General features: G+C 33.3%; 2 protein-coding genes across 3 annotated transcripts; one reads left to right on the top strand and one right to left on the bottom strand.

The window, feature by feature from the left end:
• Nucleotides 1-329: 329 nt before the first annotated feature.
• Nucleotides 330-7,459, bottom strand: LOC140825791 (cadmium/zinc-transporting ATPase HMA3-like). 2 transcript variants are annotated; one of them, XM_073187751.1, is made up of 10 exons: nt 7,188-7,459; nt 6,364-6,586; nt 4,031-4,288; nt 3,841-3,938; nt 3,474-3,729; nt 3,245-3,382; nt 2,698-3,025; nt 2,415-2,617; nt 2,072-2,274; nt 330-1,967 (listed from the first exon to the last, which is right to left on the bottom strand). In XM_073187751.1, the coding sequence occupies exons 2-10, from the start codon at nt 6,560-6,562 to the stop codon at nt 378-380; spliced, it is 3,273 nt and encodes a 1,090-aa protein (XP_073043852.1). In that variant the 5' UTR covers nt 6,563-6,586; nt 7,188-7,459; the 3' UTR covers nt 330-377. The 2 variants fall into 2 exon arrangements, with proteins under 2 accessions (XP_073043852.1, XP_073043853.1); XM_073187752.1 differs by having other exon boundaries at nt 2,698-2,992.
• A 5,854-nt stretch (nt 7,460-13,313) lies between these two features.
• Nucleotides 13,314-15,135, top strand: LOC140825790 (uncharacterized). The gene is made up of 3 exons (XM_073187750.1): nt 13,314-13,629; nt 14,545-14,745; nt 14,843-15,135. Exons 1-3 carry the CDS (start codon nt 13,519-13,521, stop codon nt 14,876-14,878), a joined length of 348 nt encoding a protein of 115 aa, XP_073043851.1. The 5' UTR covers nt 13,314-13,518; the 3' UTR covers nt 14,879-15,135.
• The last annotated feature ends 998 nt before the right edge of the window (nt 15,136-16,133 follow it).

Genomic DNA, 16,133 nt, shown 5'->3' with positions numbered 1-16,133 from the left:
TTTAAATACAAATAAAATATTTATTTTATTAAAGTATGATTTAAACAGACGGTTCGGTTTTTAATAACATAAAACATAATCAACATAAAACCGAAATAAGAAAACCGGCTAGGTTCAGTTTTCGGTTGTTCTGATTTAGACCATATCATGCTCATGCCTTTTGATTTTTATGTAATCATCAGAATTTTTGGTTAAAAAATGAGAAAACAAAATTTTAAACCAAAACTGATTTAGAAGACAGAAAACGATTCCCTTGGGGAGTAGAAAATCCATCTCATTTTTTTTAAAAAAAATCTCTTCCAAGGGATACATTGTTGGAGGAAGAGGAAAAATTTGATAAAAATATTATTGGTCATCATCCTTACACTTTTGTTATATCACGCGATTACAATCTCTGATAAGCCTCCATTTAGATTAGTCCTGTTTGAAGCCTCACAAGCCTTCGCAGCTAACATGTTTAATGTAGAGCTTAAATGTTTATTATCTTCAAAAGCTCGGTTTTCGCATTCGGAATGGCTAGCTTCCTGGTTTCTTGATGTATGAGCACAACACTTTTCGTGATGATAGTGAGACGTCTCTTTCTTGTGTGATATGGGTGAGTTCCGGTTGTCCTGCTCACATTTATGTGTCTCATGGCTTCCCTTGTGCGTGTGAGCTGATTTTACCTGATCATTTTTCTTGCGGCAGCTTGCATTTTCAGAGTGCTCATGGTTGTGTGCTATCTTTGATTCCAAACATTGAGTGACTTTGCCACAGCACTGGTGATCGATAACCTTGGTCACCTCGTGTGTATGGAAATTTGTACTTCGTCTGTGCTCTTTGGCTGGAGTTGCACTCCCATATGATTCTTCATTTCCAAAACCAACATGATGGTGTACAATCTGTGATTCCAAATCTCGATCAACTTTGCCGCAGCCTTGATGATCTACATCCTTGGTCTCACTGTGCGGGTGGTTATGTGCATTGCGACCACGTTCGTCGGCTGCAATCGAGCATTTCTTACTCCCACAGGATTTTGAGTTATCTGGACAAACATGCATCTGCGCACTCTCAGATTTCAAATCTAGAGTGTCTTTGCCACAACAGACATGATTGGTAATTGTTGTCTCGTCGTGTGGGTGGAAACATGCATTGCAACCGTGCTCTTTGGCAGAAACCAAGCATTTCTTACTCTCACAAGACACTGCATTTTCAGAAAAACCTTGTCTCTGTGCTCTCTGCGATAACAAATCTTGAGAAACTTTGTCACAGCATTGATGATCTATAGTTTTGGCCTCATTATTTGGATGGTTATGCGAGTTGCAACCATGCTCTTTAGCCAAAACGGGGCCTTTCTTATTCCCACAAGATGCTGAACTCGAATGACCTGAACCACATTTGGAAGCACACTTCTTGGATGAACACAATTTAGGCTCACATTTCTTCTGAGACACGATATCAGAGCAACAAGAATCACGAGTATGAGATGAACCGTGTGTAGCATGGCACTTGTGTCTGTGATTGTGCTTGTGAGAACTTGACCGACTCCATTTGTTCCCTCGTGTAGGCATTCCTTGAAGCAGCAGCATGCTGTTGAAGATCACCAACAAGCACGTTCCAACATCAGTAAGCACTGCAGCCCAAACGAGTGGATGGCCGGCTATAGCCAATCCTACAATGGCAGCCTTAGTTGAAATTGATATTATCACGTTCTCAATGACTTTCCTTCTCACTTTCTTGGCTAATCGTGCAGCTTTGGGTATTCTTTGGATGTCATTTGACATAAGGATGATACCTCCTGTTTCTGTTGCAAGTGCTGAGCCTGAAACTCCCATGGAGATACCAATATCTGCTGTGGCTAATGCAGGGGCATCGTTTACACCATCACCAATCATCGCTGTTGGACCTTTCTTTTGTAATTCAGTAATGATTCTTGATTTGTCTTCTGGTAGGAGTTCGGCGTGGATAACATCTAAAGAACCCCCTAACTGATGGAAAAAAACTTTGTGAGCTTGTTCCATTTCTTGATACGCCTCAATTTACAATTTTGAAAAGAAATCAAATCATTCTCGGTAACAAACGATGATCTTACCTGAGCTTGTGCATGCTTGGCAGCTGCATGACTATCTCCAGTTAACATTACAGTTTTGATGCCTAATGACTTGATATCGTTGATCGCTTCCTTTGCACCTGTTCGGCATACGTCCGAGAGACAGAAAACACCAGCGAGAGATGACTTCAAGAAAACATAGCCAATGGACTTTCCTTCAACGTCGTAACCTTCTAAGTTGGGAACTGGATTTGAGAAAAAATGCAAGCAAAGATCAAGAAAAGATGATCCATTTGGGGTAAGTCCATAAATTTTTAAATTCTAAGTTGCTCTCTCAATTTTTCTTTTGTGTAAACAAAGATTGAAGAGGTTTAGTTTTTTCTACCAGCAGTACACCCTGCTCTCGAAGCAATTTTTGAGTTTCCCACGTATAGTTCAACATCATCAATTCTTCCACAAATCCCTTCTCCTGGAAAATTCTGAAACCTCTCCACTTTCTCAGGCTTTGGCTCAATGCCATATTCTCTAGCAAAATCTATCAGAGCAGCTGCCATTGGATGACTTGATTTGGTCTCAAGGCTCGATATCCTGTATTGTTTACAGGAAGACAGTCACGATCCCATTATTTAGATGCACAAAACGATACAATTTGACTAAAGAATCAATACCAATACAACAGAGTGTTCGAGGTAATGTCATCCTGCAATGATCTCACATCCGCCACCAAAAACTCTCCCCTGGTTATCGTCCCAGTTTTGTCAAAAGCCATGATTTTAATCCGAGCCAATATCTCGAGATTCTCCGCCCCTTTAATCAGAACTCCTAGTGTTGCAGCTTTCGAAAGCGCACAAAACATGGCTACTGGTGTGGACAGAAGAAGCGCACAAGGGCATCCACTCACTAAGACCACCAGAGCCAAATGATACCATTCTCTCTTGTTGTGGACTCGGAATGCCAAGGGAACTACAGCCAAAGAAGCAGATATAACCACAATGGCTGCAAGAAATTCGACAAAAAAGTTAACTTCATTTTTCTTGTATCAATCGCCTGAGAGACTCCTTACGTGGCAAAATGATTGTTACATATCTTTATTCTGCTGTATGACTTACAAGATTTGAATAATATCATTATCATGAGATAGTTTTGATGTAGTAGAGGACGCTCCATCTTTCAAATTTAGAATTGCGAAAAAATAGAAAGAAAGATTGCATTTACCTGGTGTATAATACTTTGCACATTTGTCTATAAATCTTTGCGTTCTGGATTTGTTTTTCTGAGCTTCTTCAACAAGCTTTGCCATTCTTGCCACCACACAATCTTCTGCTACAGCAGTTGTTTTAATACTAATATAACCTACAAACATTCCCGAAACAAGTAAATTTCATGATCGTTTATATCGCAAACTAGACATCAATACTAAATCGAAAGACAGATATATTATTACCATTAACATTGATCGTGCCAGCCCAAACTGTGGAGTCTTTCTGCTTAGCCACAGGAAAAGATTCCCCTGTCAAATTTTTTTCGTCTACTTCGCAGTTGCCTTCCACAACGACCCCGTCTACCGGTACCGTTTCACCGGTCTTCACAGCAAGAAGTGTGTTTAATTTGACTTCATCTGCATTGACTTCTTCACCAGTTTCGGCTAGGATGGCTCTCTGTGGGACGACGTTTGCTAAGGATGACATGATGGAAGTGGCCTACAAGGTTGCGAGAAATCTTCATCATTGGATGTCATCGATGCTCTACGTTTAAATTTAGTTGAAAAAAGTAGTTTACGACCAGAAGGGCTGGTGCAGTGATTTGCTTACCTTGTGGCTGGCCCTGGATTCGAGCCATTCAGCTATTGTGAACAAGAAAACAATTGTGGCAGCTTCCCAGTAATCATGAAGGGCAATTGATCCTGAAACTGGAAAATGTAGAACTTGTTAGCGAATTCCACCATTCTCAACTTCGAATATATGGTATAATTTTAGGGAACATTTCGAGTAAATAACATACCCGCGATCAGAACGAGGATGTTGATGTCAAGTGTCACGTTTCGAACCGAAGCAACGGCCTTCAAGAAGATGGGTATAATCCCAACAGCAATGGCACCAATGGCTAACCATTCGAGGGGACCATAAAAAAATTGAAGGAATGAAAGCAAAAGCAATGCACCACTAGCAATGGCATAAGGGCTTGGCCATCTGTTCTTGTAATTACTTGGCCCATGCACTTTCACGTTTGCCTCTAATCTTGCTTGATTCAATGCCTTAACTGTCATCAATTAAGAACTACAATCATATAGGCTATGTCGCAACCCAATGACGACCGTATGACAACTATTATTGGCTTATAACACGACGTAAATAATTGTAAAATTCGAGTCAAATGTTGAATACATTGAATTTTTTGTAAGTACTAAAGTGCTCAAATCCTACATGATTAAATAAATAGACAGGAAGATCGTTTGTTTACTAAACGAGTAAGAGTTTTTGACAAATCAGCAAGCATCTCAAATGCGTATCATGTTTTCCAATTCGATCTTGTCTCAATTATGCTCCAATTTTTTTTTTTTTTATTTTTATCGATTATAATACGTAATTTCCATTATTTTAGCTGAACTATCCAGGAGGACTGGAAGAAATAAATTGTGAAATATGTGTTATTCATAATTAAGGGTTCTTTGGGGTAGAAATACTTATATGTGATCGTAGGTAGAGTCGAAGAGTGTTTTAAAAAAGATTTGATAGTTTAGTCTCGTACCAACAACATAAATATTCTTTTCGATAACTTTAACTTAAAAATTTCAAAGTTAAACGTTTTTTATTTAGATCAATTATGGGATTGACATGTAACTTCCTGAGAAATTTTTAAGATGCATGCGAGTGAGAATATAAATACGCTGGAAAGACCAGTATTAGTACAATGATGACAATCATCGAATCAGACGTTACATAAACCTTGTTGCTCTTGTGTTAGTTCCTCCTAGTTAATTAAAGGTATAAACAAACTTAATCAAGATGAATATCAAAACAAAGCATATAATCCCACCATTTTTCAAAATAACATGGTTAGAGAGATGAGAATTGGGAGGGTGCTCCAGAACAACAAGACTTGCACGCATCATTATTAGATTTTCCCAAATTCTAGTAATGATGATTTTATAAAAAAAAATTCTCCCTTCTCTTATAAAAATTGCTAGTGGCGAACATAATAATTCGCAGTATAAGCCACCTTTAATATCTATGCCATATTATAAATTCATATTATTAATATCAATAATGGATAACTTTATTTATTTTTGATAAATTGATTTATTTGTCCAATATTCGCCCACCCACCACCTGGGGACGACAACCGGGGAAAAAGGTGAAACTAATGTAAGCACAATTCATGTGCTCCAGCGAGAAACACACCATCCTTGGTTTCTCCTTTTTCGCTGAATGCATTTACCGATATTTAATTAATTAAAAGGAAAAATGTAATTAATATATATGGCATAAATTGGATTTTGGTTATATAACTAATTCGTAGAGTATATTCAACATCATGTCAGATGAAATAAATAAATAATAAATAAAATTAATCCAGAGGAAAACCATTTATTGTATTAGAAGAAATATCGAAGTTCAATTTACATGATCGATTTCACACAAAGGAAATAACAGTGAAAATGATAATTGTGTGATTTTCTAGGTAATTTTCCCATAAATTAATCTTGTCACTTTGTGATTTTGATAATCTATTTTATCAAACTTATATCTTAGTCATATATTTTCGATTTTTTTTTACAATTTTAATAAATTTTCATCGAGAGTGCTGATATAACATTATACACGTTAGTTTAACATTAGCACTACAATGATACTATATTAGAAAAAAATACTAAAATTGTGAAAAACAGATATAATAGACTAACACTAAAATTTGACAAAATAAAAAATAAAAAATGCAATGAAGCAACCATACAAGTCCATAAAAACAATTCTATCATATTTTATATATGTAAGAAAAAACTATAATTCACTTACTTTTAGTAGTTTATATTGTCAAAATCGAGTCTTAGTTTTATATCTTCAAATTTTGACAATTTTAGTCATTTTTTCTTAGAACTATGCGTCACTTCATCACCATATCAACATGATCTCAATAACGCGACATCATGAAAAAATATTACAATAAAAAGCAAAAATAAACGGCAAAGACTGAAATAATTCAACATACTCATGTTTTCATATCGATGAACACATACCAAAAATATATCATATAAACATAAACACGCGAACAAACTTAATTATAGCAAATTACAAGACGATAGTGACATTATTGATAATAATAAGTTTAGTTACCTATTTGAGTATGGGAAACGAGGAGAGGATCATGAAAGACGATGACAGTTTTAGTTGGAACAATCACTGAGAAATCTCTGACTCCTTCGAGAGAATTTAAAATTCTTTCTATTACTGGAATCTCAGATGTACAGCACAGCCCCAACACATCGAAATAACTTTTCTGCAATTGTTTCCCCGCATTTTTGGTAGAATCCATAATAACAATCCTTCTTCAATTCTCCTGCAAACCCCCCAAAAAAAAATTCAAGAAACATGTCAACTAACATGCATGCATGTTCCTACTCATGATGTATAATATGGGCATGCAATTCTTGATAAATTTAATTTTATTTCCTAAATCAGAAAATGTTTGAGAACTCTATCATTTTCAAATAAAAATATGATAAAAGAGGCAAAAGGACAACTAATACAAGGATAATTACTTCATTGTTCCACAATCTATTCACTTAAAGTGACAGATTCCATCATTGCACACTTATAATAATGGGGTCGGAATTCTTGTTAAACCACTGCTTATATGTAATTGCCAACCAGCTCTGTTATGCATGCCGATAACACTAGCTTAGACAAGGTCTGCGTCACTCGAATAAAAAAAACTGCAAATTTTATGCGTAATTTTCTTGAACTACAAACCGTCACTCGAATAAAAAGCAAACATCAAATTTTATGCGTGATTTTCTTGGAAAAATACAAAATTTGTCCTTTAAAAAAAATACATACCAACTCATTTTGTTTCGAAATTTCGAATCCATCTCGTGGATGTTACACACGCCAACATGCTGTATGCATGAATTATATTATGCAAGATAAATTGAACTAACCTTTCGATGAATGAACCCGAATAAGTCTCCTGAAAAAATGCGAGAAATGAAGCAAGGAATAGGCTTTACATATCATGAATATATATACGGAGATAGAGAGATTTAATATGAAATCAGTCGGCGATAGAGAGGATAAATCATATATGAAATTAGTGTAATATATCGACGTGAGAGATAAATAGTTAAGAATAATATATGGTTGGTTCCACATGTAAAATGCATTATCCTTGCATTCTTTTTTATATCAGTTGGCACACATTCTGTTCTTTTGGTGCATTCGGAGATGGCATGAGATTTGTGCAACTATATATAGAGTTTTTATGTCCCAAAAGCAACGTTTTTTGCTTTATTTTTATTGGTTTGAAAAAATTCAAGATTTGATCATTGGTGGGAGAATTATTAATTTTATTCACTTTAGGCTAGCTAGATTTTTAATTAGATATGCTGCCTTTTACTTTTTCTTACATTGGTTTATATATATATATATATATATATATATATATATATATATATATATATATATATATATATATATATATATATATATATATATACATACATATAAATATATATATATATTTATATGTATATATATATATAGTGTATTAGATATGCCTTTTCCTTGTTCATACATTGATTTTGATATATAAAATAATTAATTTCTATAATCCAATGTACGAAAAGGGCAAAAAAAGAAGAATAATATACCCAAAGTGACGAAAACAATTAATATTTATAGGATCGGGTGATTACTATTTTGCCAAAAGATATAGCTAATCGTAACGGTGCAATTTAAAATTTTTAATTCGTACAACAATCCGATCATCATGTTTTGATCGCTCTACCCTAAGTAAACAATTATTGTAGTCCAACATTAATATATATTATATATTATCTTATCTTGTGATTAAAATTGTGTTGTCTATGTATAATTGGTTATAAATATGGTAAGTGCAAATAATAATTAAAAATTACCAATTTGTAAAAGTGGATACAGAGGCGAAGCGCATAGTTGAATATATTCTAAGTTTATTAAGACTTTTCGTTTCAAATTTAATATCACAAATGACACACGGATTTATTTGACCGATTTTTTAAAGTATTATTAATATTCAATAATAAGGTTAAATATTTTAATTTTTTTAATAATAGTAAACTTTAAATCGTGCGATAAGATTTGTAGTTTTAATCTTTTAGAAAATTTAAATTTTGAATCGATTAAGCTAGTCGCAAAATAGAAAGACATCGTTTACATTTATTTGAAAAAAGAATGAAATTACTGAGAAAATAAAGCATTGTGTTAAGATCAAGAACTTGTGCGAAGAAGAAGAAGACATGAAGCAGTTGAAAATTATATTTCTCATTTTCTCTAAATAACTAACTTGTAATAGGTGCATCTTAGACAAAGAATAATCGTGTTGGTTCTCCCCAACGCCTTAGAAAATATGTCCGCAGGTTGTTCCTTGGTAGCAATGTGTGATGTTTCTATGAGCTTTTCTCATATTTTCCCTAAAAACTAAGTGACAATCAATCTCTGTATGCTTTGTTCTTTCGTGGTGCAAGATATTAGCGACTATATGCATCACAGCCTTATTATCACAATATAAGGTTGCTGGACCGTGACAAACACACTCCCGTATCTTCAAAACACCAACAATCCACACGACTTCACATGTAGTATTTACCATTGCTCGATATTCTGTCTCCGCCAAAGATCTAGAAACCGTGGTTTATTTCTTTTTTCCCGAGAAATCAGGGAGTCTACCAGCTTGATGTAATAACCACTTAATTATCTTCTACTCAGAAGACACGACGCCCAATCTGAATCACAAAATGCGGATAAGGTAAGAGAACTTTGAGCCGATGATAAAATCAAACATCCAGCCGAAGACTTCAAATATTTCAGTATCTGATGTCTTCGGAGCTTGCATGAATTAGCTCAAGATTTGATCTGCAAAGCCTAGGGACTGTGAGATACCCCAATCTTCCAATTTTAACCCAACATTATGTATTAATTGAGATTTTATTTCATGTATCTTGTTTCAGAGTATCTATTATTCTATCATCCATCCACACTTAAAAATATTTTATATTGTTTCAGAGTAAGTCTCTTGTGAGATGATCGACCCGACCTATACATAACATGAAAAGTATAGGTCCCAAATGTCTTTTTATTTTTTTTAATTTTGTACGAGTCAAAAGCAACATACAATCCCAAGTGCCTTTGAAGAGACAAATTTTAATTTTTCTTTGGTTCCGATTTCTGGGAAAAGCCAACAAATAATATAATACCATTGAAATGGAAATATAATGCGAACTGATGAGTACAAATCATATAAAAATCGTCAGCAAATATTTGATTTATTAAATTAAAGTCTTAATTTGTGCAGATTTTCTTTTTTCTTTTTTCTTTTTTGAGCGGTGTCCTTTTACCTGCCGTGAGAGAATTAATAAGTTTGCAACATGTCCTATGATAACTTTCATATTTAACGTATAGAGATTTGATTGAGGGTTCCATTAAAATATGATTATTAGTTCCTAATATTTCATTTTATGTCAATTTTGGTAATTTTTTTCTATAATTTTGGTGTGTGTACGTAACCACAGTACCACAGGGAAAAAATATTAGAATATAAAAGGTGGTGAGTCAATCCCCAATGGTTACATGATCGCTCCTTTTCAAATCTTGTGACATAATAAAAATTGAAAATGAGTGCGGGTACAGCGCAGAATCACTCTCTGCCGTATTAAAGGCGAGAGGGTTGAAATTAAAAAGGTTCCAAAATTTGGTAAAAAAATCCAATGATTAAAGTCTCAAATATTCTGATTTTCGTCGCACAAAATGGATGTCCAAATAGATTCCATATTCAAAAGATTTGGAGGTAGACGTATGCTTCCATGTAATTTCTAAAAATTTGTGCTCCTTATGAATATTTTTGTCGCCATTTGTGAAAATCGAGTGCTCACATTATTAATTTAGTCTTGGAATGGATCCCACGCAAGGACTGTGAAAATCTTTGTTTGTCGAATTATATATATGGATTTGGACAATCCTCTCTCATTGAGCCAGTTTTTGGAGTTGAGTTAGGCCCTAGCTAGTTCCAATCTTAAGTAGCTTTTGAGGTTGAGTTAGATCCAAACTTCAATCTTAACATGATATCAGAGCTTAAGTTCCACCGTTATATGTTAGACTGCCTATAATTAGGCCATCCGTTCTGCTCATAATTGAGTCATTTGTAAACTACATGCTCCAAATGTTCATTCTTGGGCGTGGGAGGTGTATATTAGTTGTCTCACATCGGTTGGATAAAATATCTAGAGGTTGCATATATAAACTTAGACAATCATTCCCTTGAACTAGCTTTTAGGGTTGAGTTAAATTCAAATTTCAATCTTAAATCTTATTCTTGGGTGTTCTAAAAAATATAATAATATATATATGTCCATTTCGTCGTGGTATTGACATAATGTCAAACACATGTGAGGCTGCCGCACAGGCACCTTTCAATGCAGATATGTGATCTTTCTTTCCTATACGCAACTGAAGGCCACATGAATTCCGGATCATTTGTTCTTCACATAAAAAATAACATATAGTCAATTTAGTCTTCAAATTTATCATATTTTGTGTTTTTTTTTTTTATTTTTATAACGAACACTTCCAACTTGGTCTTATTTTGTTTGTAGTCATATTTCGACGAAGTATTGTCGTGACTTAAAACACAACACCGATGATCAGTGTATATTAACAATGTATCAGTATTATATCAAGATCAAACTTTGACTACTTACAGAATCAAAACCCAAAATAATTAACCAATTTACAAGACAATGCAACTGTTTTCTCTTAAAAGGATTCAATAATAATTTGAGAACAATGTGGTACGTACACGAGTGAAATTTATACACCTGAACAATATATTATCTGAACCACAAATTAAAATCAAGTTCAAGTTTTAACTAATTTTTTTCTTTTTCCTCTTTCATTTCTGAGCTTAAAAGGCGGGAAAATATCATTCGGCACCCTGTGAAAAACAAAAAGCATAAAATCCCCTATGAAATATGAATGATCATTTACAACCCCGTGTTTTTTAAATTTAAGCGAAAAAACCCTCCTTTTTTCGCATTTTTACCCAAATTCAATTTTAAAAAGTGAAAGAAACAACACTAAATAAAAAACTATTTTTTAAAATTTTAAATAACAAATTTATATTTTTAAGTTAATAAACATAAATTATATTTCAATAATTAATCATTTCATTTTTTCAAAATCAGATAATTAAATAACAAAAATAAGAAAAAAAAAACCTAATATCAATCGATTGGTGGTTTTTCCTACCATATTTTATTTGTGATGCCTGAGAAAATCCAAATTAGAAAAATGACATGAAAGTTACATTAATTTATTTGTTATTTTTTAGTAATATTTCTTATTATAATTAATTTATTTGTTAATTTATATTACTAATATTATTAATTTTATTGATATAATTTATTTTTAGTGTTTTGTGAATTTTACTATTGTTATGGTTATTATTATTATTATTCATTTTACTATTTGTTGCTAATTTCAATTTTTTAAATATTATTTATTGTTATTGCATATCAATATTATTATGATTATTATTAATATAATTTTTTGTTAATAAATAAAAACAAATAATGTTATTTCCGAGTTCCGAGCTTATGGATGGAAAAATGATAATTTTCCCCATAAAAAGGCTAATATTTAATTGCCTATTGGAAGTTCGGAAGAGACACGACCTTTCGAATCTGTGGCCGTGCCTTAAAAGTTGCATGCTAAAAAGTGAAACCTAATGTTCAAGTTTGCAAATAAAATCTGAAGAAAACGAAATGACATTTAAAAGGAATGATTTTTTTTTTCATAAAAATATTTGCAACTAGCAAGTGTCATGTGAAATAGTTTTCTATATCTATGTCCATGAGACGAGTTGAGCCAATCTATATTTATATAAAAAAATATTTTATGAACTAAGTCGGATTGAAGATTCGTCTCATAAAATTGACACATAAGACAATCTTATAAGAGATGTGTGCTAATATTTTACTAATCACACTTTATTTTTATTTTTTTATCACACTGTTGTGAAAAATTACCTCTCGATTATTTTTTAGGTGTTCGAATAATATTACCTCAATATTTTTTAGTATTTTTGAATTCCGTGACGAAAGCTAATATTTCGTTCGAATTCAATTTCAACAACTTTTATTTTTATTATTATTATTATTATTATTATTTCATTGAACGGATTTTAAAATTTATATTAAATGGAATTTGTTGTTAAAGTAAAAATAGATTTGGGAAATAGCACGACGGGATAATTAAGACACCTTCCCCTAGGGTATGGTCTAGCAATAAGGTCCCTTCAGGTTTTCAAGATTTTACGTCGAGTTTACACAATTAGAGTACACTCGAATCGATTTGTATTCTGGAATCTGATGCTAGCGAAATATGGTCAAAATTACGATTATTACATGACATCGAGTTGTCTTTGTTATATATCTTTCACAATTTCACTGATATTATAATATGTAAAATATTTTACAAATTATAAATTCTCATATACCACGAATTGTAATTTTTATTTTCGGTCGACATATATATCTTTTTCGAGAAAAATCACCAGTTTCGTCTTACAAATTAACGTGATATGGATAGCTCATTGTAACTTCTCAATGTTTTTGATTTTTAAGAGCTTGATCTTGACAATTTAACAACTCAGCTTATTTTATGCTTAAATATTTCAATATATTATAGTGATAGCATTTTAGCAACCCTATCTTCAAAAAAATAAATCTTTATTTCCAAATCTTTTTTCTATGACTTCTTAGGGACCATAGGAATAAAAAAAAAAAAGACATCGCCATAATAATAATTGATATCTTTATATTTTTCTCTTTTTTATCAAGATATTATATGATTATTTTATTGTCGCAAACAAGTTGTATTATCATATAATCGTTGTTGATAATACATGATATAAAAACTTATGTAATAGAATTTGTTGAAAATTTTAATTCACTGTGATTTTTTTAATTGTAGAGATATTTTATCAATAGCGAGATATGAATATTTGGAGTGTACTAAATTGGTTATACTAATGGATTCATACTCCGAATAAGGAGTCATCGTCGCACGGGTCGAACAAAGCCCAGCCTTTTTAATCTGAAATTCAGCCCTTTTTAATCTTCTTTTCAAATATTTCTTATCCACAAACGATTCTGTTAAGTACCACTCGTTAGATTGGCTATCTCGCCTGTGTTCCTCAATTTAACGGTACATTTAATCAAGAAAAGCGGAAGCTTGAAAATGCCCACATTGAATTTGTTCATCAATGCACCAGTTGATGGAGTTGTTGCTTCTGATATTCTCCAAGATGCCACCAAAGCTGTTGCCAAAACCATTGGCAAGCCTGAATCCGTAAAGCCTCTCTTTTTCTTGCGGGTTATACGCTGATTAAGCAAGTTTGCTTTTGTCTGCTATGTGTTTGATGATATTCGCATTTTTTGCGGGCTGGGTTGAGTTTATCAGTGTCTTTGCTACCGTTTTTAACTTTCCCATTGGGCTAATTTTTGCTCTTACATTTTTTTTTTTATTTGTGCACGAAATTTTACTGCTTGACAGCGGCGGAGGGACGGTTGGCCAGCAAAGCCTGTTGCCCCTCCTTGTTAAAAGTTTCATACGCGTGTATATCACAGTGTATGTATATATATTTTGTGATTTTACATGTTATACACGACATAAAAAATGCGTTTTTTTAACATTTTAAAAAAGTGTTTTTTCACGGTATCAAATTCGAATAATTCTTCGATATTACATCGCCCTGCAGCTCATTTCGGCCCCGTCTTCAATTTTCTGAGTTTGCCTCTGTCTGTACACTAATTCGAGTCCACTGGCCAATGAGGTGATGTTTTGTGATTTTAGTCGTGCTTGTGTTCTTACGCTCTGTGCGTGATTGTGCAATGTTCATCCCACCTTGACCTGAAAAGCCATATACATCTCTACCTTTTAAAAGATGGAAGTTTGATATTGTGTTGCTATGAGGTGCCTACAAGGCAATGAGCATTCGCTACATGTAGAAGATACGTGGTCTATGTTGCTGATCGATACTGGGAAAAGATGATCAATGCTGCGAAAAGATTTGAAATAAATTTGTGTCAACGTCTTATAGAATCTAGACTTGGGTCTTTTTTTGGTCATTTTCGCAAGAAGTGGTTTTTAACTTGTGATGGAATCGGTGATTGGAAGATGCTTTGGCTTATTCTTTTTTGTATGCTGTTTTGACTCATGACTTTAGTACATTTTTTTTGTGTGGTGGATTTGTTGGTTTTGCAGTATGTGATGATATTGGTGAATGGAGGAGTCCCCATTTCATTTGGTGGGACTGAAGGGCCAGCTGCCTATGGGGAATTGATATCCATTGGCGGTCTTGACCCCAGTGTCAACGGCAAACTCAGTGCAATTATAGCCGAGATTCTGCAAACCAAGCTTTCCATTGATAGTTCCCGCTTTTACATCAAGTTTTACGACGTTCAGGTAATCATTCTGACTAACACTGATAGTTTGGTCTATGAAATTATATTTTGTCGATAAAAAAATGTTAACTGAGATTCTTGCTATCTTCTTTCTCTAGCGCTCATTCTTCGGATTCAATGGCTCAACTTTTTGAGTGAAACAGAAGTTACCACACAAAGACCGTATTAAAAATCGAATGATCGTGCTTCTCTAGCTAGAGTAGCCGTGCTAGCCCTCACAATCATGCAAAATTCCAGAAACAATGGTTGTGACTTGTATGAACAGATTCTCGTCTCCAGTAATTTACTCCTATTTTCAGATAGACTTGTTGCCTACAATTATATCTATTTAGCTTTCTGTTTTCTTCTCTCAACTTGTTTGACTAAACAGAAGTATTGCACTTGTTGCTCATTGGGGATAAGTTCATTTCCTGCAATTACTGGGAACCTCAGTATCTTGGACACAGGCAAACAATGGATGTCTGTCCTTAAAAGATTTATTCAGACTGCAATGGAGGGAGGGGGGTGTCTTAAAATTTACATCAAGCCGGCATAATTTATTTTTTACAAGCATTGTATATTCGATTTCTTTCGATTCGAACTGTTTATACGTGACTTTGCAGTTTTGACGAGACGAGGATAAAATCAATTTTTTCTATAAAAACTAGTTATTGTGCAAATAAAAAATTAGCGTCGTTCTGTAACAAAATCAGAGTGACGAGAAAGCACACTAAAAACTGGGAATTACCTTTGTCAAAAAAAAAAAAAAACTGGGAATTACCTCAGGACACTGTCCAAAGACTTAAAAACCAAGTACAATTAATTGTCCCCAAAATCCATAACCATCAAAACCACTAATTCCATAACCGTCAAAACCCCAAGACAAATGTCATAATATGGCCACAACCACTAATTCAAACCCAAGACAATAGAAAAACAAATCCAAAGTTCAAAGCAGAATTTTTGGAATCCTCATTTAAGTCTTATATTGAAATTTTGTGTAAATCTTCATCTTCAAAAACAAGAGCACTCCCCAAATCATCACTTTATGCACAATCAATATCCATCCTCTCAAATAACTCATTGGAAATACTATCATAAACAACTACATTTTTTCTATTTCACTTTAAAATTTTCAACTTCCACAAAATCAATCTCACTATCATAAAATTCGGCTTTGTCATTGATTTCACCTCTTGTCGTTTGTTTGAACTTCTTTTTGTTTCTGTGAGACACCAAATGCATCTATCTTATTGATTGTAATCACATTATCATGTTATAAATTTCAAGCATAACCCTCAAAATTCAATCTACTCAGTCTTCTCTATATCAACAAAAAATCAAAATATTCAATATCGTAATTCAGAGTGAATCACTTCTAATTAATTAAAGTAAATCCAATATCAGCAT

This window comes from Primulina eburnea, chromosome 3 (assembly GCF_022965805.1).
Source record: "Primulina eburnea isolate SZY01 chromosome 3, ASM2296580v1, whole genome shotgun sequence".
NCBI lineage: Eukaryota > Viridiplantae > Streptophyta > Magnoliopsida > Lamiales > Gesneriaceae > Primulina > Primulina eburnea.
This window is presented reverse-complemented; position numbering and strand designations above follow the sequence as displayed.

What these genes read in the sequence shown, in the direction of transcription:
- LOC140825790 (XM_073187750.1), top strand. Translation starts at nt 13,519, where the DNA reads ATGCCCACATTGAATTTGTTCATCAATGCACCAGTTGATGGAGTTGTT. An exon ending in CCATTGGCAAGCCTGAATCC is followed by an intron (nt 13,630 to 14,544) that starts GTAAAGCCTCTC and finishes TTGGTTTTGCAG; the next exon opens with TATGTGATGATATTGGTGAA. An exon ending in TCAAGTTTTACGACGTTCAG is followed by an intron (nt 14,746 to 14,842) that starts GTAATCATTCTG and finishes TTCTTTCTCTAG; the next exon opens with CGCTCATTCTTCGGATTCAA.
- LOC140825791 (XM_073187751.1), bottom strand. Translation starts at nt 6,562, where the DNA reads ATGGATTCTACCAAAAATGCGGGGAAACAATTGCAGAAAAGTTATTTC. An exon ending in TGGCACGATCAATGTTAATG is followed by an intron (nt 3,383 to 3,473) that starts GTAATAATATAT and finishes GAATGTTTGTAG; the next exon opens with GTTATATTAGTATTAAAACA. An exon ending in GAGAGCAGGGTGTACTGCTG is followed by an intron (nt 2,275 to 2,414) that starts GTAGAAAAAACT and finishes TCTCAAATCCAG; the next exon opens with TTCCCAACTTAGAAGGTTAC.